The 20,676-nt window shown below is 35.8% G+C and overlaps 1 protein-coding gene across 1 annotated transcript in view; it reads right to left on the reverse strand.

Annotated features, from left to right (window-relative positions):
- Positions 1-20,676, reverse strand: part of LOC120081006 — a 51,178-nt gene that overhangs the window by 28,783 nt on the left and 1,719 nt on the right. The window contains exon 5 of the mRNA XM_039035689.1: positions 20,298-20,437. Within this exon, the coding sequence (XP_038891617.1) occupies positions 20,298-20,437 (140 nt within the window). The remainder of the gene's footprint in view (positions 1-20,297; positions 20,438-20,676) is intronic.

The following is a 20,676-nucleotide window of genomic DNA, read 5'->3' on the forward strand; positions in this document are numbered from 1 at the left end:
AAGGCAACCTCAGCCAATGCAAGCTATGCGATCATGCTACACACATCACTTGAGTCTATTTTTAGGACGCATGCGATGTAATATTGCGAAGTGTCGAGAGGCTTTATTCCTAAGTCACTAATTCCTGCTCATGTGCTCCACACAATAACAAGATGACCGCATACCACCAGTATCCTACTTCTTGGACGCATGCAATATCCTCTCCGAGGGTGCATACGCTGTGTAATAGCAAACGAAGCTTATACCTAAGTTCTCCATTCTTGCTTATGCAATCCAATCCTCTCTCCTGAGACTTAGATTTGGTTTTTAGACTACTCTCCAAGTATACCTAAATGATGAATGATGCGCTCATAAGACAAGGTAACCGCAATAAACTTGGCTTGACGATAAGATTATTCCTATCTCTAGTGAACAATTGCTTACACTACTTAATGCGACCAACCACATTACCTCCCGGGTATTAGTTGTTGCGACTTTACTCATAGACAAGCCGTTGTGTCTGCTTAAGGTAAGCGTTCCTACAGCTTCACACTATAGCAAAAAGTTTTCTACAACACCTCACACAACGCACACCTCCCGGTGGTTTGCTACATCTTCTCATATTCATATGTCGCATGATTAGTATGGCGATACTCAATAGTCCCAACTCAGTGATGCAAATGAATGTTAAGATACTAAGTAAAGGAAGATGCGATGGAAATCAAAAAACATAGAATGTTGATCACAAATGTAATTAATTTCTTAAGCCAAATGTAATACAATACAATATGAAGAAAAGAAGAGAAAGAATGGAAAAAGACCAGCTGGAAGCAATGTCTTGCTTCCAGTGGATTTGTTAAGGCTGCCGGTGGTGCTGTGGAAGAATGACGGAGCTGACTCTGAGATATAAACTCGTGGCAGGCTCGTCGTCACTCGAAATGAATGAAGGAGATGAAGAAACTTCAAGCTTTCTTCTAAAACGCTTTGGTCTGGACACAAGATTCGTCGAAAGGTAGAATATTCATCTTTTGATTTTCCCGAGATATGCGTTGATGCTTTCATTCCACCAACCTTGCGTTCATCCCTCTATTATGGTTATCATCGTGTAGCCGCAATCTTGTAATGACCGCATTCGCTTGATTACCGCAACTTCTACACGATGACCGCAATCGCTTGATGATCACAACTCCTACGCGATAGACGCATGCGGTTGATTACCACAACACCCACGTGTTGAACGTATGCGTTCGCCTCTGCGATGGAGAATTTCTCCGCATGCGGTCGTCGATGCGATAGCCCGACTTTCAATCTACGTCTGCTTTTTGCATTAACTACAAAGATAGACAATTGAACACATAATAACGCATAATAGTGGGTTAGCCGAGATTCTTAATGTTGAACGACGCAAACTCATTTTCTCATGAATTTCTAACATAATTGCCGCATATTCTGCTTAATAGCCTTCATAATTCTAAATAAAAGGCCTAAGACGATGTGCATTTCTGCATGTCATCACGCGTGCAAAAAGGTTTGCTAAGATCAAATCGAGAGATTGATCTAAGTCAGAAACAATTTGCTACTTGAGAGAGTGAGAGATTGTGAAACTCGCTAAACAAGGATAGAAGTAACTTTAGAGATAAAGGTAACCTATCGCAACCAAAACTCATCACATGCATCTTAGAGATAGGGCACTGTAGCTTAAAACACCGAGAGGTGAAGTTATTACTTTAAAGGGATGTTTGACTCACCAACATGAGTTGAGTTGAGTTGGTATGATATATCAACTCATTGTTTGGCCCACTAACTTTAAATGTTGGTGGAGTTGAGTTGGTATTTTTACTAACTCACACCAACTCTGTCTTCTTCCCATGTTTTCAATGGCTTCACCCATAAGCAACTGTCACACTCCAAGAACTAAATATATATGATAATTAACTTACCATATTATAAATATATATGATAACTAACTTACCATATTATATTTATAACCTATAGTTTTAATATTTCATCTTATGAAACATATAAACCATAGTTCTTTTTCTATTTTATGGTACTTAATAAATCATACTTATATCAATTCCTCCAACTAATATATCTAATACATCACACCAATTATATCATATATAATTGAATTTCCTCTTGTTAATTTAAACATTTCAAATCAACACAAAGAACTGACTCTCAACTTGAATCCATTGAGCTACCAAGGGGACCTTATGGACCTGTAGCTTGAAGCTCCAACGATACGTGAATAATTGACTAAACTCTTTAGTCACGAGATCCACAATCCGTTAACTACCGGGTACTCCACTAAAGACCGACAATTGCACTCTCCTAACTACATATATATTTTGTGTCCATATCAACCAATCAACAGTGCGATAACCCTTCATAGATCGCTTTTAAGTACATCTGAGCCTATTTACCGTTATTCCCCTATAGTTACATCTAACTCCTTACTTTTCCCATAGGATCTATTGCAAGAAAGGGATAATCTAGAGCTTAGAGTTGTCAATTATATCCTTTATGGAAATGGCAAACCAATTCGGGGGATCCCAAATGAGGGAACCCTAAGAGAGCCGCCGACTCCAACTACCGTCCATGTACGATCCATACTAGATCTGACCAACTGCCCTCCCTAGGTGGGATACTTAACGCGTTAGCTACAACACTGCACGGGTCGATACGCACACCGCCTAGTATCTATCGTTTACGGCTAGGACTACTAGGGTATCTAATCCCATTCGCTCTGATCCCTTTAATAAACATAAGTCATAGTCCTACTATGACTGAGTCCTCTCTTCCAGAGAGAATCTGTGGTCACTATGTTCAAGATCCAGAACCAGCCCTTAAGGTTGCAATCTATCTGCTTACACCTGATTCGGGAAAGGAGTGAATTCCATCTTGTGTAACTGAGTTTCCAGCACCCAAATCAGAAAAATCCCCAAAAAAGTAAACATGTTGAGTTGGCAATTTGGCCACTCTCACCCATACTAATCAAAGGATCGTCCTCAAAGGCAGAAGTTCCCAAAACACTCAGGATTAGGATCATGTCAACTATGGTCGTTAAGGTGAGATGTAAGTCTCAATATCAACAGCATTATATAAAGAGAAATCATCTCGTGGTCCGGTCTTTGTATTAGACACCCCCGCTCGCGTGTCTCCACATGAATAGTCATGATCTACCTTCTATAGTAGTTCAAACCACTTGTAAACCTCTACAAAGCAGGTCGTATCCATAGTGTCACCAGGATCAAGTATACCTCCTTAATCCTTATACTACAGACCTTTTTAGGTTATCACTTAAGGCATGATCCACTTGTATATCTCATATATATGCTAAAGCTTACATACAATAACCATGGAGCTTTGTTTATTAGATATGAGTAAATATAAAATAAAACAACTCTTATTTTATTCATAACAATGTGTATAGTGTTTATAAACTACGAGACTTCGGGAGAATTAGGACATCAATCCCAACAATCTCCCACTTGTCCTAATGCTTCGAAAGACTAATGTACAATACATGATAAAAACAAATACAATATACAATTAACTAGGGTGTACTCTATGCCCTAGTATCATCTCCCACTTGTCCTAGACAAGATGTCACATGTCCCATAGACCCAGACTCTACAGATGACCCTCGAACACTTTAGCCGTGAGAGTCTTTGTAAACGGATCGGCAATGTTGTGCTCTGACACGATCTTCGTGACTATCACATCCCCGTGATGCAAAATCTCTCGGATCAAATGATATTTTCGTTCTACATGCTTGCCTCTGCGATGACTCCGAGGTTCCTTCGAATTTGCCACAGCCCCATTGTTATCATAATAAAGAGTGGTCAATAAATTCATATTTGGAACAACTTTCAAATATGTAAGGAATTTCCTCAGCCAAACAGCCTCCTTAGCTGCTTTACAAGCAGCTACGTATTTAGCTTCCATAGTGGAGTCCGCGATTCATCCTTGCTTGATGCTTTGCCACACTACAACCCCTCCATTCAGAGTGAACACTGACCCTGATGTCGATTTACGAGAATCTCTATCAGTCTGAAAGTCAGAGTCTGCGTATCCTGTAAGGATCAAATCACACGAGTATATAGTCCCTCGTTCTCCGAAGATACTTGAGGATCGTTTTGACCATCGTCCAGTGATCTAATCCTGGATTGGACTGATAATGACTGACAATCCCTATTGCATAGCAAATGTCGATTTGGTACACAACATTGCATACATTAAGCTTCCAACAGCTGAAGCATAGGGAATCTGTCTCATCTTCTCAACCTCTTGAGGTGTCTTAGGACATTGATCCTTAGACAAAACGATTCCATGCTTGAATGGTAATAAACCCCTCTTGGAATCCTGCATCATGTACCTGATCAACATTATCGATGTACGATGCCTGAGATAAGGCTAACCTCTTATTCTTACGATCCCGAATGATCTGCGCCTCACCCAAATATTTTATTTGGAATTGGGCAGCTAGCCACTTTTTAATGTCAGTAAAAAAAAACCTTGCATCATTTCCAATGATTAGGATATCATCTACAATCCGCATATAGTAAGAAAGCTACTGAGCTGTTGATGATCTTCTTATAAACACAAAACTCATCAATGTTCTGATCAAAGCCAAACGATTTGACCGCACTGTCAAATATAATGTTCCACGATTTAGACACTTGTTTTAGCCCATAAATGGACCTATTAAGCTTGCAAACTCTTTGTTCTTGATTTGGAACAATGAACCCCTCTTATTGAGCCACGTAAATGGTCTCCTCAAGATTACCATTAAGAAAGGAAATCTTGACGACCATTTGCCATATCTCATAATCGTAAAATGTGTCTATGGACAGAAGTATCCTAATAGACTTCAACATGACAACAGGTGAGAAAATTCCCTCATAGTCCACACCCTCAACCTGGGTATAACCCTTTGCCATGAGTCTCGCCTTAAAGGTTTGCACCTTTCCATCTACCCCTCGTTTTCTCTTGTAGTTCCATTTACACTCTATAGGTTTTACACCTTCAGGCTGATCCATAAGTTCCCAGACTTTATTGAAGTACATAGACCCAATTTCCTAGTTCATGGCCTTAATCCATTCATCTTTGTCAACATCCTCCATTGCTTGCTTAAAAGACAATGGATCCTCGACCCAATCATTAGAAATGATGTTTTGGGCTTCATCTAAACCCCTGTAACGTTCCGGTGGGTTCATAACCCTCCCACTACTTCGAGGTAGTCTCAACTCTTGAGATGGTTGACTAGATGAACCGACCTTAATAACTTTTGTTGATCTGTCAGTCTGTTCAATAACTCTTGTTGAACCCTCAGTAGTCTCAGTCTCATTAGAAGTCTCACGTAAAACAAGCTTACTTCGTGGTTTATGATCCCTGATGTGGTCTTCTTCCAAGAAGATAGCATTTGTAGAAACAAACATTTTGTTCTCACTCAAATCATAGAAGTATCCACCTCTCGTCTCCCTGGGGTAGCCTACAAAGAGGCAAACTTTCAAATGCGATTCCAACTTCTTCGGGTTAGTCAAAAGCACATAGGTCAGACACCCCCAAATTCTAAAGTGGTGTAAACTACTTTTACAACCTCTCCACAACTCAAAAGGTGTTTCAGAAATACTTTTCGAGGGAACGTTGTTCATTATATAACATGCAGTCTCCACTACAAAACCCCAAAACGAGTTTGGAAGATGAACATAACTCATCATAGACCGAACCATGTCCAAAAAGGTTCTGTTTCTCCTTTCTGATACACCATTCTGTTGAGGTGTACTTGAGGTTCAGAGTTAGAACGTAATTCCATGTTCTATCATATAGTTCTGGAATTAGAGGTCCATATACTTTCCATCGCGATCAGATCGTAGTGTTGTTATCTTCTTACCTAACAAGTTTTCAACTTCAGCCTTATACTCCTTGAACTTCTCAAAGGCTTCAGACTTATGTTGCATTAGGTATAGATACACGTACCTTAAATAATCATCTATGAAAAAGATGAAATATTCATATCCACCTCGAGCCCTAACACTCAACGGACCATAGAGATCTGAATGTACAAGTTCTAAGGCTTCATTGGCTCTGTAACCTTTTTCAGTAAAAGGTCGTTTGGTCATCTTGCCTTCGAGGCATGATTTACATACCGGCAAGGAGTTTTCTTCTAAACTCTTTAGAAGACCACATTTCACAAACTACTCCATCCTATTGAGGTTGATGTGAACTAACCTTAGATGCCAAAGATGGGCGTTTTTCTTAGGAGAAACCTTTGGTCTTTTAGCAGTTGTCGTCATACTGAACATTTCAGTATTAAACAAGGGTTTTATGACTAATGGCCTTAGTACATACAAGTTATTTTTCATTGAACCAAAACTAATCTCCATACCATTCTTGAAAATAAACACTTTACTCTCAGAAAATGAGATGATACAACCTTGTTCAATGAGACAAGAAACCGAGATTAAGTTCCTCTTGATATGAGGTACTACAAAAACATTATCCAGTAATAATAACGTTTCTTGTCCAAAAATAACTTTAGCCGCCTATAGCAACAGTTGAAATAACCTCACCAGTACTAGCTCGAAGAGTCATCTCTCCTTGTGGAAACATTTGCCAGGAATAAAATCCTTGATAAGAGGAACTGACGTGGTTAGTAGAACTCAAATCAAGGATCCAGGCAGAATCATCATTCTCTACCAAACACGTCTCTAAGACCAATAAATTTACTGTCTTTCCTCCTATTTTGAGAGTAGTGGGATCAGTATCATAACCTAAATAAGCACCAAGTTCCATTTTAGAGAACACTTCTCGTCGATGAACTTTAACAAAGTCAGCAACAATTGCTTTCTCTTCCTGGAGGTTAACTTGGGAACTGACACTACTGGTGTCTTTGTCATCCATCCCTCTGTGCTCGAAAGGTAAGAACTGACATTCAAATAATTCTTACAACGAGTCCATGATCTCACGTGCAATGACCATGTTCTCAACCTTTTTGGCCAATTGAAGGAAATTAGACATGAGGATTTCCATGAGCAGTGGAGTGATCGTTCCAAATTCCATTCGAAATTGAACATAAACAATTACAGTCAAGAAACGGAAACTAACAGGTCATGCACAATACGAAATTACAACATGCTTTAATATAATCAAGGGATAAAGTATCATACTTTTGAAGACTCATTCTTTAAACTCCCTCGATCACTCCAAGCGTCAAAGACAGCAATACACGAATGATCGAAGACAACGATCGCAACACAACACGATCAACAACAAACATGAATCCAACGATCTCAATGATCATGAACCTAACGAACGACCTCTAAAACATCGAACTCAATCGAGTTGAGTGAGGACACCACCACAATGGTTACCTTGGTATTCTCGGTGTGAGAATCCAGAAGTGTGGGCTCTGTATGATCTTGGTTAGAGGAAGAGATTGGAGGAACAATAATCGTGTAGACGATTGAGCAAGTGGGAGATGAAAAGTATCTATCGTATAGATGAATGTTCAATCGTATAAAAGAAGGCAGCCTATCGTATAGACAATGCCCTGCGATCATTTAGCTATGACCAGCTGAGTGAACTATCGTATAGTAACACTTCACGATCGTTTAGTCTCCCTATCAGCTATCGTTTAGTGAAATAATTTCACTTGATAGTCTTCCGTGAGTTTCTTTCCGAAAGTAGTAATTCTTCTAAAATTAGGAAAATATTTTTCCTTTTATCTCAAGGTTACCATAAAACCACCAATAACCTCTCACTCAATTGATTATTAGAGAAAACAAGATAATTATAAAATAATTAATATTATTATAAATATATATGTTAACTAACTTACCATATTATATTTATAACCTATAGTTTTAATATTTCATCTCATGAAACATATAAACCATAGTTCTTTTTCTATTTTATGGTACTTAATGTAATCATATTTACATTAATCCTCCATTTGATGTATCTCATACATCACACCAATTATATCATATATAATTGAATTTTCTCTTGTCAATTTGAACATTTCAAATCAACACCAAGAACTTATTCTCAACTTGAATCCATTGAGCTACCAAGGGGACCTTATGGACCTGTAGCTTGAAGCTCCAACAGTACGTGAATAACTGACTAAACTTTTTAGTCACGAGATCCACCATCTGTTAATTGTCGGACACTCCACTAAAGACCGACAGCTGCACTCTCTTTACTATAGATATATTTTATGTCCATATAAAAAAAATCAACAGTATGATAACCCTTCATAGATCGCTTATAAGTACATCTGAGCCAATTTACCATTATACCCCTGTAGTTACATCTAACTCCTTAAGTACCACTGATCTCTCTAATGAACATAAGTCATAGTCCTACTATGACTGAGTCATCTCTTCCAAAGAGAAGCTATGGCCATTATGTTCAAGACCCGGAACCAGCCCTGAAGAGAGCAATCTATCTACTTACCCTTGTGTCGGGGAAGGAGTGAATTCCATCTTGTGTAACTGCGTTTCCAGCTCCCAAATCAGAAAAATCCCCAAAAAGATAGGCATGTTGAGTTGGCAATCTGACCACTCTCACCTATACTAATCAAAGGACCACCCTCAAATGCAGGAGTTCCCAAAACACTTAAGATTGAGGTCATGTCACCTATGGTCTTTAGGTGAAATGTAAGTCTTAAGTATCAACGACATTATATAAAGAGACGAATCATCTTGTGGTCCGGTCTTATACAAACTCTTTGTATAGGACACCTCCGCTCACATGTCTCCACATGAATGGTCAGGATTTACCATCTGTAGTAGTTCACAACACTTTTAAACCTCTACAAAACGAGCCGTATCCGTATTGTCACAAGGATCAGGTATCTCTCCTTAATCCTTATACTATAGACCTTTTTAGGTTATCACTTAAGGTATGATCCACTTGTATATCTCATGTACGTGCTTAAGTTTGCATACAATAACCACAAAACTTTGTTTATTGGATATGAGTAAATGCAAAATAGAATAATTCTTATTTTATTCATAACAATGTGTATATTGTTTACAAACTATGAGACTCCAGGAGAATTAGGACACTAATCCCAACAATTGATTATATTAAAAATTATTGTTTTGTCTACATGAAGGTGCAATATTTATATGTAATGAATTCACATATCAAATGAGTATTAAGAATACTTAGATAAAAAGTATGTATGTAGTTGCAAATTATGTAACATATAACATCCAAGAACATTTTCCAGCAAGAATTAGTGAAAAATATATATTTGTTCTCTAATGATCCTCCAAATTTAGAGAAAATGAATGTGAAACTGTTGAATAAATGTGGTGACATTTTATTAGCTGTTACGATGATGAGGAAGATTTAATTATAAAAAATACACGACATAGTAAAAATATAGAGTAACAATAGGAAGAAGAAGAAAAAGAAGAAGATGATAATGAAATTCATGAAGAAAAATCGGCTAAAAAGTTTTGATTTCGCTTTAGTTTCTCATTTTATTTAACCATATTTCTACAAAAAATGTAATGGGTTAATTGTTGTTCATTGCCCAAAAAAGAAAGAAAGAAAGAAAAGTTCTAAAAATTGAAAGAAAAATTGCAATCCATATTCTATTTAAATAAAGGTGGGTAGAATCATTGAATAAAAAACTTTCAAAACAAAAATAATAATCATAAAAGCATATTATTTAGAGTTCAAAAAACAGCATAAGATACCCAACCATATGAACTCAACTGTGCACCCCAAACACAGACATATGAACTCAGACTAAATAACTTTGCACCCCAAACACAGACATATAAAGTCCACAGATATATGAACTTCACAGACATATAAACTCCAGACATTCTATCTCAACTCAGCCCCGAAATAGCCCCTAAGAGTTTATCGCATGAACGCATGACTTATGTATTGCTTAGGAAAATATTAGTGGATCTCTTTAGAGATGTCCAATTTTCCCACAGGGTCGGGGCCCTTAGGGCGGGGATTCCACGATTAGGCGGGAAATAAGGGGAAAAAAATTTCCCGTGAGCTAAACGGTGGCGGCCTTCACCCCCGTCCCCACCCAGATTAGCTTCTACATATTTATTTAGTATAATTATTTAATGTTATGTTATTGTTATTGTTATTATATAAATATTACATTTAAATTTCAAATTTGATTATTTATTGTGAAAGATAATGAATATATTTAAATTGAATGTTTAAATTTAGATTATATATGTGAATACTTTGATTTATATTTATTTGTTTCTACTAAAAAAATTTAATTAGCTTTTTTAGGCCAAAATTTGAGTAATTTATCTTTAAATTCAAATTGTCATGTAAAACTAACCATAATAACAAATTTAGTGACAAAGTTAATTATTTAATTACAATTTGCTTTGATTTAAATTAATTGACTTTTTTTTTTTTAAAAAAAAAAAAGGTAACGGGGAAAAACTTCCCACAGGGAATCCCTGCCCCGATCTCCGTGAGGAATTTTACGGGGATGAGGAATGAAATGGGGAGCGGGAATAGGGATGAGGAATGACATCCCCGACCCCGCCCTACCCTATGGACATCTCTAGATATCTCTCAACCCTATTTAGTCATTGATATTTTATTTATCCTTAACTCACACAGCTTCATTTAGCACTTGTAATTACCATCACATCCATATCATCATTCATTCCACCAATATTATAAGTATTTTGTCAGATAGTAAATTTTATTTTCATCGCATACTTAAATAGCGACTCACTGCATCAAGATCAAATAATCAATTTCATTACTTTTTAGTCGTGTGTCCTTGGGTTCAACCTCGGTTCTCACCGAGAAATACCCTAATTAAACTTATACTTGGGTCTAATTAGAGAAAATTTATGTTTAAACTAGACAATTCATTTCACTTAGATTTAAGAGCACGAAATAAGACTAACAATCATCGCATCTTTCAAAATGCGATATAAATCAACAATATCGGCGATGCACTTTTCTTTCTCTCTAAATTTTGTATAATGGACATAAGGAATATGAAGTATATGCATTATATAATTAATATACCAAATTAAATATAACTTACATACCATAAATATTGTAATAAAAATTTAAAATATAGCAAATTTAAAGGGATTGAATCTTGCAGTGGAAGCATTATGAACGACTTGCATCCCATAATTCGATTTTTACATGAACAAATTCAGTATACTAAAACATAATATGAACATGTAATATAACATGCTTTAGAGAAAAAGATTAAAACCATTCTTACCTTTATAGATTCCTAAACTTCATGAACAATTCTCTTTAAGTTCCAACGATCTTGATCACAAATGATTTCTCGAACATTCTCGAATACTACCATGAGAGTAACCTCGTTGTTTTCTAGGATTCCAATAGAAGGATAGGTGGTATCCAACTATTGGGAGAGGGAGAGGAGAAAAGGTTTTTGGAGAGTAGAGAGGATTTTCTTTGTGGCTTAGAGAAAATTTTGCACAATAACACTTGTGTATTGTATATTGTTAGTCTCTATCTCAGTATCTCCCAAAGGGGCCATAGAAAGATCTTTATATAGAGAAGAACCAAATCTTTTCCTAATCCTTTTCCTATTTCCATTTTCCATAATTAATTAATTAATTAACACTTATTTAATAAATTAGCACAATTAAATAAAACTTATTTAATTTAATTTGCACATCAATTAAATAACTATTTATATATTAAATCTAATTTAATGTATATTTATTTAATTATCATAAATGTTGTATATATATGTGCAATACCTCTCTATTAATTAATTATTTGTGAATCTAATTTACTTGAATCAATTAACTGAATCTTATTCAAATATTACTTTTTAATTTGAATCATAAACCAAATCCATAATCAGTTATATATTAATCACATTAATATATGATTTCCTTAAATTAATTTGAACAATTCAAATCATCACTCTTAAATATCCTCTAGTGAGCTAACAAAGGGACTTGGTGGACTTGTAGTTCAGAAGTTTCAATGATATGAGATTAATTGGCTAAACTCATTACCCAAGTTAATCAATATTCGTTAACTGTGGGTACACTCCACTAAAGATCTACAGTTGCACTCTTCTCACTACAGATATATTTATGTGTCCACGGATATAGACCAATAACAACAAGTTAGACCTTCACGAGTGTTCGTAACCCCAACTAGGTCAAATTACCATTTTACCCTTGGATTACCTCTGATTCCTTAAGTACTAGTGCTCCTCTAATGAACAACCTGTTTATGGTCCAACCAATAATCGGAAACCCCTCTCAGGTCAATGAGAGCTTAGGATTCTTTGTCCAAGTCCGGGAGACACCACTTAAGGGAACACTCATCTACTTACTCTTAAGATGGGAATGAGTGAATTCCATCTTATATTACTATGTTTCCAGTTCTACACTCGGTCTTGTCCCTAAAATGGTAGGCATATTGAGTTAGTGAATTGGCTGTCCTCACCCATACAAATCAAAGGACAATTCTTCGTGATCAGAAGTTCATAATATACTCAGGATTGAGACTAAGTTGCTTAGGTCATCCTATTGAAATAGGAACCTAAGTAGTTAACGGTGTTACATCTAGTTGTTACTATTTCACGGTCCGGTCTTATGCAAACTCATTGCATAGGATACCTCCACTTGCTTGTTAACTACATGAATAGGATGGATCATTGTGTTTGTACCAAATACAAAGTGGGTCGTATCCATAGTGTTACTAGGATAAGGTACCCAGCCTTATCCCTATACCATAGACCCTTAAGGTTGTATATTGAATATTGATCCCTGTATGTCTCCACATATAGTTCAAAATTCATAAGGCAGTCTTAGATGTTAGTTTATAGATTTAGGGTTATTAATACAAAATAGACAAACAACACAAACAATAACATTTATTGAATTAACATCTATAACTCTTTATTGATGACTACCGATTAATAACATTTACTATCTACAAGTTTTAGGACATAAAATTAAGAAGTTCATAAACTCTCTACGATTTTGGAAAAGTGTTTTTTTCTCTCGAAATAAAATCATTCCCTCTCCAAATTATTCAAAGAAGTCCACAAACTTTCTACGGTTTTCTACCTTGAGAATGCCGAGGTTTCCACGTGCGGTGTCTATTGGTTTTGAACACTCGTTGTTGTGTTTTTTATTGTTCATGTTCGAAGTTTTTGGAAAGAAAATAGTGAAGAGACTAGTCTTCAAGGGTACATTTTCCGAATCTTTTCTTATTCTTAATATATGTATGTATGTATGTATGTATGCTTAATTGATCATTCCTTTTCTGTTTCTGTCACATATATTCTTTACATGTTATGTAAAATAAAATTAAGACGCAATCTTTTTCGAAATGGGTACTTACATATCCTTTCGGTCACGTCTAAGATCTAGAAATATTTTCATAGGAAAAAAATAAAGCTTGAGGAAGGATACAAAGTGAATAAATCTTGAATTATGAAGCACTTTGAGAGGTCTAGTTAATGTGTCGAAGTGAGTTGAGGAATATACTACGATTTTAAATATATGTTTGAGGATAAACATTGTTTTAAATTTGTTGGTGTGATAATTTGTAGAAATACAAGTTATGTTGCCTTTTTATTGAGAACAATTAGAAAATTTCAGAGGAAAATGCATTAACCTAATAAGGAATTCATGCAAATAATCATATCTTGCGATTATATGCGTATGAGACTAATAATCCTTGAAAAGTGTAAAATTTTTCACTTTTGGACATAAGATTCAGATGAAATGAGGAGAAAAGTCGGCCAAAGAAATGAGCTGTAAGTTGTGATCGCATAGAAAGAATTACCCAACGACCAATTTTAAAATGCATAGCACCACGTGATGAGATGAAATGCGAAAAATAGAAAACGACAAACGCGTGGGTAGTGGAAGTCAAATCAACAGAACAAGTTGGTAGTTGGGGTGAGATGTTCGTAGCAGAGCCAATGGATCTCTAACGTGAAGCAAGCGACAACAAGGCATGAAATTTAATGCAAGATGTTAGCATAATCATTGGAAAGAAGTGAGGAACCTTTTTTCTTTATGCCTATAAATAGCCCTTCAAAGAAACGACCAGATATAGAGATTTTCACCATCGAAAAAGGTCGAAACTCTGTCAAACTTCCACCCTAATTTCGCCATAACCACCACTTCTTTGAGCTTTTCTTTGAAGGATTCTAAGTGAGAGCTTAGAGTTCTTCCCTAAAAAAGGAGAGCGACCTTCACACCATTACAACCTAAGTGAAGCAGTTACTACCGGAGCCAAAAGGAGCAAGAGATTGTGACCAACGACTTGACACTTCTTATTTTAATTTTGTTTACATTTTTCTTGTCATCCTCATTCGTATTACGTTTTTAGATATTAAACACGCTTTCATGTCTTAATATGAATGTAATTACTTCCATATTTTATCCATCCATATTTATATTCACAAGTACGAGTAACTAAATTCCTCATGGGTTGAGAAAGATAAACTAACATTTTAACTAAATTGTGCATAAGTAGATGTTTATCTTGTTTAACGCGTGCGAAAAGGTTTGCTAAGATCAAATCGAGATATTGATTTAAGTAAAAAAAAAAAAATTGCTACTTGAGGGAGTAAGAGATTGTGGAACTCATTAAACAAGGATATAAGTAACTTTAGAGATAAAGGTAACCTATCGCAACCAGAACTCATCGCATGCATCCTAGAGATAGGACACTGTGGCTTAAAACACCGAAAGGTGAAGTTATTACTTTAAGAGTTTATCGCATTAACACATGACATATGCATCGCTTAGGAAAATGTTAGTGGATCTCTCTCAACTCTATCTAGTCATTGATATTTTATTCATCCTCAACTCACATGGCTTCATTTATCACTTGCAATTACCATCACATCCATATCATCATTCATTTCACCAATAGTATAAGTATTCTGTCAGATAGTAACTATTATTTTCATCACATACTTAAATAGCAACTCACTGCGTCAAGATCAAACAATTGATTTCATCACTTTTTAGTCGTGTGTCCCCATGTTTGACCTCGAATCTCACCGAGAAATACCCTAATTAAACTTAGACTTGGGTCTAATTAGAGAAAACATTGTGTTTAAACAAGAATATTCATTTCACTTAGTTTTAAAAGCATGACATAAGGCTAACAATCATCACATCTTTCAAAATGTGATATAAATCAACAATATCGGTGATACACTTTTCTTTCTCTCTAAATCTTGTATAATGGATATATGGAATATAAAGTATATACATTATATAATTGATATACAAAATTAAATGTAACTTACATACCATAAAAATTGTAACCAAATTTTAAAATATAGCAAATTTAAAGGGATCGAATCCTACAATGGAAGCATTGTGAACAACTTGCATCCCGTAATACGATTTTTACATAAACAAATTTAGTATACTAAAACAGAATATAAACATGTAATATGGCATGCTTTAGGGAAAAAGATTAAAATCATTCTTACCTTTATAGATTCCTAAGCTTCACGAACAATCCTCTTTAAATTCCAACGAATAACTCCTCTAACAATCTTGACGAACGATTTCTTGAACATTCTCGAACACTACCACGAGAGTAACCTCATTATTCTCTAGGATTCAATAGAAGGATAGGTGGTATCCAAATATTGGGAGAGGGAGAGGAGAAAATGCTTTTGGAGAGTAGAGATGATTTTCTTTGTGGCTTAGGGAAAATTTTACACAATAACACTTGTGTGTTGTGTATTATCAGTATATGTCTCAATATCTCCCAAATGGGCCATAGGGATATCCTTATATAGAGAAGGGCTAAGTCCTTTTCCTATTTTCATTTTTCATAATTAATTAATTAATTAACACTTATTTGATTAATTAACACAATTAAATAAAGCTTGTTTAATTTAATTTGCACATTAATTAAAAAACTTTTTATACATTAAATCTAATTTAATGTATATTTATTTAATTACATAAACATCGTGTGTAATACCTCTCTATTAATTAATTCTTTGTGAATCTAATTCACTTGAATTAGTTAATTGAATCCTATTCAAATATTACCTTTAATTTGAATTGTAGATCATATCCATAATCAATTATATATTAATCACATTAATATATGGTTTCCTCAAATTAATTTGAATAATTCAAATCATCATTCTTAGATATCCTCTAGTGAGCTAACATGGGGACCTAATGAACCTATAGATCAGAAACTCCAACAATATGAGATTAATTAGCTAAACTCATTAACCAAGTTAACCAATATTCGTTAACTGTGGGTGCACTCTATTAAAGACCCACAGTTGTACTTTTCTCACTACATATAGATATATTTCTGTCCACGAATATAGACCAATAATAGCAAGTTAGTCATTCACGAGTGTTCGTAACCCCAACTGGATCAAATACCATTTTACCCTTGGATTACTTTTGATTCCTTAAGTACAACTACTTCTCTAATGAACAACCTGTTTATAGTCTAATCAATAAACAGAAACCCTTCTCAGGCCAATGAAAGCGTATGACCTTTTGTTCAAGTCCCAGAGACACCACTTAAAGGAATACTCATCTACTTACTCCTAAGACAGGAAGGAGTGAATTCCATCTTGTATTACTATGTTCTCAGCTCCCTACTCGGTCTTGTCCCCAAAATGGTAGGCATATTGGGTCGGTGAATTGGCCCCCTCATCCATACAAATCAAAGAATAATCCCTCGTGAATAGGGGTTCATAATATACTCGGGATTAAGACTAAGTTGCTTAGGTCATCCTATTGAAATAGGAACCTAACTAGCTAACGATGTTACATCTAGTTGTTACTATTTCGCAGTCCGGTCTTATGTAAGCTCATTGCATAGGATACCCCCACTCGCATGTCAACTACAAAAATGGGATGGATCATTGTGTTTGTACCAAATACAAAGTGGGTCGTATCCATAGTGTTACCAGGATAAGGTGCCCAACCTTATTCCTATACCATAGACCCTTAAGGTTGTATCTTGAACATTGATCCCTGTATGTCTCCACATATAGTTCAAGATTCATAAGACAGTCTTAGATGTTAGTTTATTGGATTTAGGGTTATTAATACAAAATAAACAAACAATACAAACAATAACATTTATTGAATTAACATATATAACTCTTTATTGATGATGGCCTATTAATAACATTTACTATCTACGAGTTTTAGGACATAAAATCCAACAAGATTAACCTATATACTTTAAATTTGATACATTAATTGACACAATTAATGCAACTAAGTATATACCATCAAAATAGACAATTTTTTAAAACATAAGAAAACTAATCTAAGGCCTAATACAAATTATCAAAATTAAATAAATAGAATGAATATAACTCTATATCAAAACGAAACAAAAGGAATTTGTTTTTGTCATGACGTACATAAAATCATGGCATATCAATTACATAACCCGCTAATACATAAATGAAGGTAAATAGAAATAATAAAAGAAAAAAATTGTGTTAAAATTTTTTGTTGTAATTTTAATTTTAGAAAACTATTGCTTGATCTTAAAATACTATTTTATATATATTGCTAATCATTACAATTTTCCTTAATCTTTCGGTTGATAATGTGTATCTTAACTAATTGAGCTATAAATTTAAATTATACATTTAGTTTTTGAACTTTGAGTTTTGTGTCCATTTTTTCTCCAAACTTTAAAAATTACAAAGTTGGTTTAAAAATGTGAATAAAAATTTGAACCCTTAATCTTTTGGTTAAGAATTGGTTAGTTCCTGAAAATGGTTATCTTTCCCAATCTAAATCGAGCTAATTCTTAAGAATTCAATGTTTAAATGAGCTTTTGTGTTGGGTATCGAGCTCAAGAGGTTGGCAAATGAAGCATTCCGGGACAAAAATGTTGACAAATGACGAAATCTTTCTTGAAGACTAGAGTTGCATGTGTAACCCTGGAATGCAGTATCACAACGTCACGATGCTATCACAAAGACCAATGGCGAAATGTTGGACAATGCTGCGACATGTTGGAAAAATATTGGACAACGTCGCGACGTTCTTTCCTGTGAGAGTTTTTGAACCTAACTTAGATGGCCAAACATAATACAAACAATCAGTAGAATAAATCAAAAACAGTAAAGAACGAACACCAAGATATATAGTGGTTCGACTAGTTTGGTCTACATCCACTTTGAAAACCAACTTGAATTATTTTATTATGAGTAATAAGAAATTTACAATTACAGATAATCAATAATGATCACCAATCTGTAATTTCAATATCTACTGATACCGAGAGATCCGCACACAACGTCACCTCTGAAACCGAGAACAACCCGCTGTAAAACAAACAGCCCAAAACGTGCATTACCACCTCTGACCGGCGAACCACGCGCAGACCCGTGCATGCCCCTCTGTCACTGATAGCCGGTGAGCCCACCAGAACCAAGGCACCCGCCTCTAATGAAAACCACGCCCATCGACAGACCCACGGTTGGATGAAAATAGCATCGAACGAAGACAACGCTCACTGAACGGCGAACTACACGCCGAACGAACCGGAACCCACCGCTTGCTCAGATCGGTAAACTTCTACCCGTCACCCACGCTCACCGATGGCTGCACTCTGTCTTCCAACCCAAACGATGGTTGCGGCTTCTCCACTCAGATGGCTGCCCCTCTCGTTTTTGTCTTCCACAAAAGCCGGCCGCACGTCTTCTTACTACCTAGGCGGCTGCTTCACAAAGAGTCACAAAAACCAGCCATAAAGGTTAAAGATGGATATATTTACAAAAATTCCATTTACCCATAATTACCAGAATGTCATTAGGCTTTAATTTCACAAAAAAACCCAATAAAAACCCACTTAAATACCTTGTTATTTTCTATAAATCTCCTTCATAAAAAGAATATTTAAGTGCCAAGTTGATTCTTCAATCTTCCTATCATTCAGATTTAATATTCAGCCCATCTAATAGGTATTTAAACCTATGGGCTAGAAGAACTTTGGTTAACATATCTGATAAATTCTCAATTGCATGAACCTTGACCAGTTCAACATCTTTCTGGGCCACAACTTCTCTGATAAAATGAAATTTGACATCGATATGCTTAGACCATTCATGATGAGATGGATTCTTTGCAAGATGAATAGCACTCTGGCTATCACAACGGACGATAAGAATGAACTCCTGCGACAACAACTCACCAACTATCCTTTTCAACCGCACTGCCTCTTTCACAGCTTCACCCACTGAAATATACTCTGACTCAGTAGTAGACAAAGCTGACTATAGAGAAACCTTCAAACTGACCACATTACCAAACAAACGAAAAATGTGACCTGATAGAGACCTTCTTTTGCTAAGGTCTGCAGCGTAATCTACATCTGTGAAGCCTTCCAATAGTGTCGATTTATTACAATTCCTGCTAAAACACAATGATACACTGGCACTACCTTTCAAATATCAAAGCACCCATTTAACTGCATTCCAATGCTCCTTCCCAGGATTTGACATAAACCTACTTATCATACTTATAGCATATCCCAAGCCAGGCCTAGTACAAATCATCAAATACATAATACTTCCAACAACATTACAATAGGGAATATTAGCCATCTCTAACCTTTCTTGTTCAGTAACAGGACACTGAGATGAAGAAAGCCTAAAATGAGATGTTAAGGGTGTCGAAACTGCCTTACAACCAGACATATTATACTTCTCAAGTAGTTTATGCACATAACTCTCCTGCGAAATGGTTAACAAACCTTTCTCCCTATCTCTTTTCACATCCATGCCTAGGATCCTTTTCAGTTCACTTAAATCTTTCATCTCAAATTTACTACTCAATCGTTTCTTGAGATCACAGATTTCAGAATAATCCTTAGACACCAAGATCATATCATCTACATACAGAAGTAGATAAATATATATACCTTTTGAGATAGTTTCTAGTACATGCAGACATCATATGAGCTCCTGTGAAACCTTTACTTCAAAATAAAGGTGTCAAACCTGATATACCACTGTCTTGACGATTACTTCAGTCCATAGATGGACTTGTGAAGACGACAAACCATGTCTTCCTTTCCTTTCACTTCATAGCCCTTAGGTTGAGCCATGTAGATCACTTCCTCCAATTCACCATGAAGAAAAGTTGTGGTGACGTCCATCTGTTCAATAAACATATCAAAGTGAACAGCAATAGATAAAATTAATCGAATGGACGAATGCCTCACCACCGAAGAGAAAATCTCATGAAAGTCAACTCCCTCCTTTTGAGTATAGCCCCTTGGCTACTAGTCTAGCCTTATACCTAGGCTTGCTATCACCTTCTGTACCTGGCTTGATTTTATAAATCCACTTTGACTGAATGAGTTTCTGATTAGAAGGCCTTGGAACCAATGACCATGTCTGATTCTTCTGCAAAGAGAATAACTCTGCTCCCACAACATCCTTCCATTATTCCTTCGAATCAGATACAATAGCCTTCTCAAAAGTAAGAGGCTCTACTTCAATACTGTCAGCTGCACAAGTAAGAGCATAAGCAACTAAATCAGCATAACCATACCTCGTAGGAGCCTGCCTCACCTGCAGAGGCCTGTCACGTGTAAGCTGATAGTTATATAGGTCACTGCTACTTGAACTTTCTTCACTGAAAGCTCCCTCATCAATCAGAGTCCTCCGCAGTTGAG

Source organism: Benincasa hispida, chromosome 7 (assembly GCF_009727055.1).
Source record: "Benincasa hispida cultivar B227 chromosome 7, ASM972705v1, whole genome shotgun sequence".
NCBI classification, from domain to species: domain Eukaryota; kingdom Viridiplantae; phylum Streptophyta; class Magnoliopsida; order Cucurbitales; family Cucurbitaceae; genus Benincasa; species Benincasa hispida.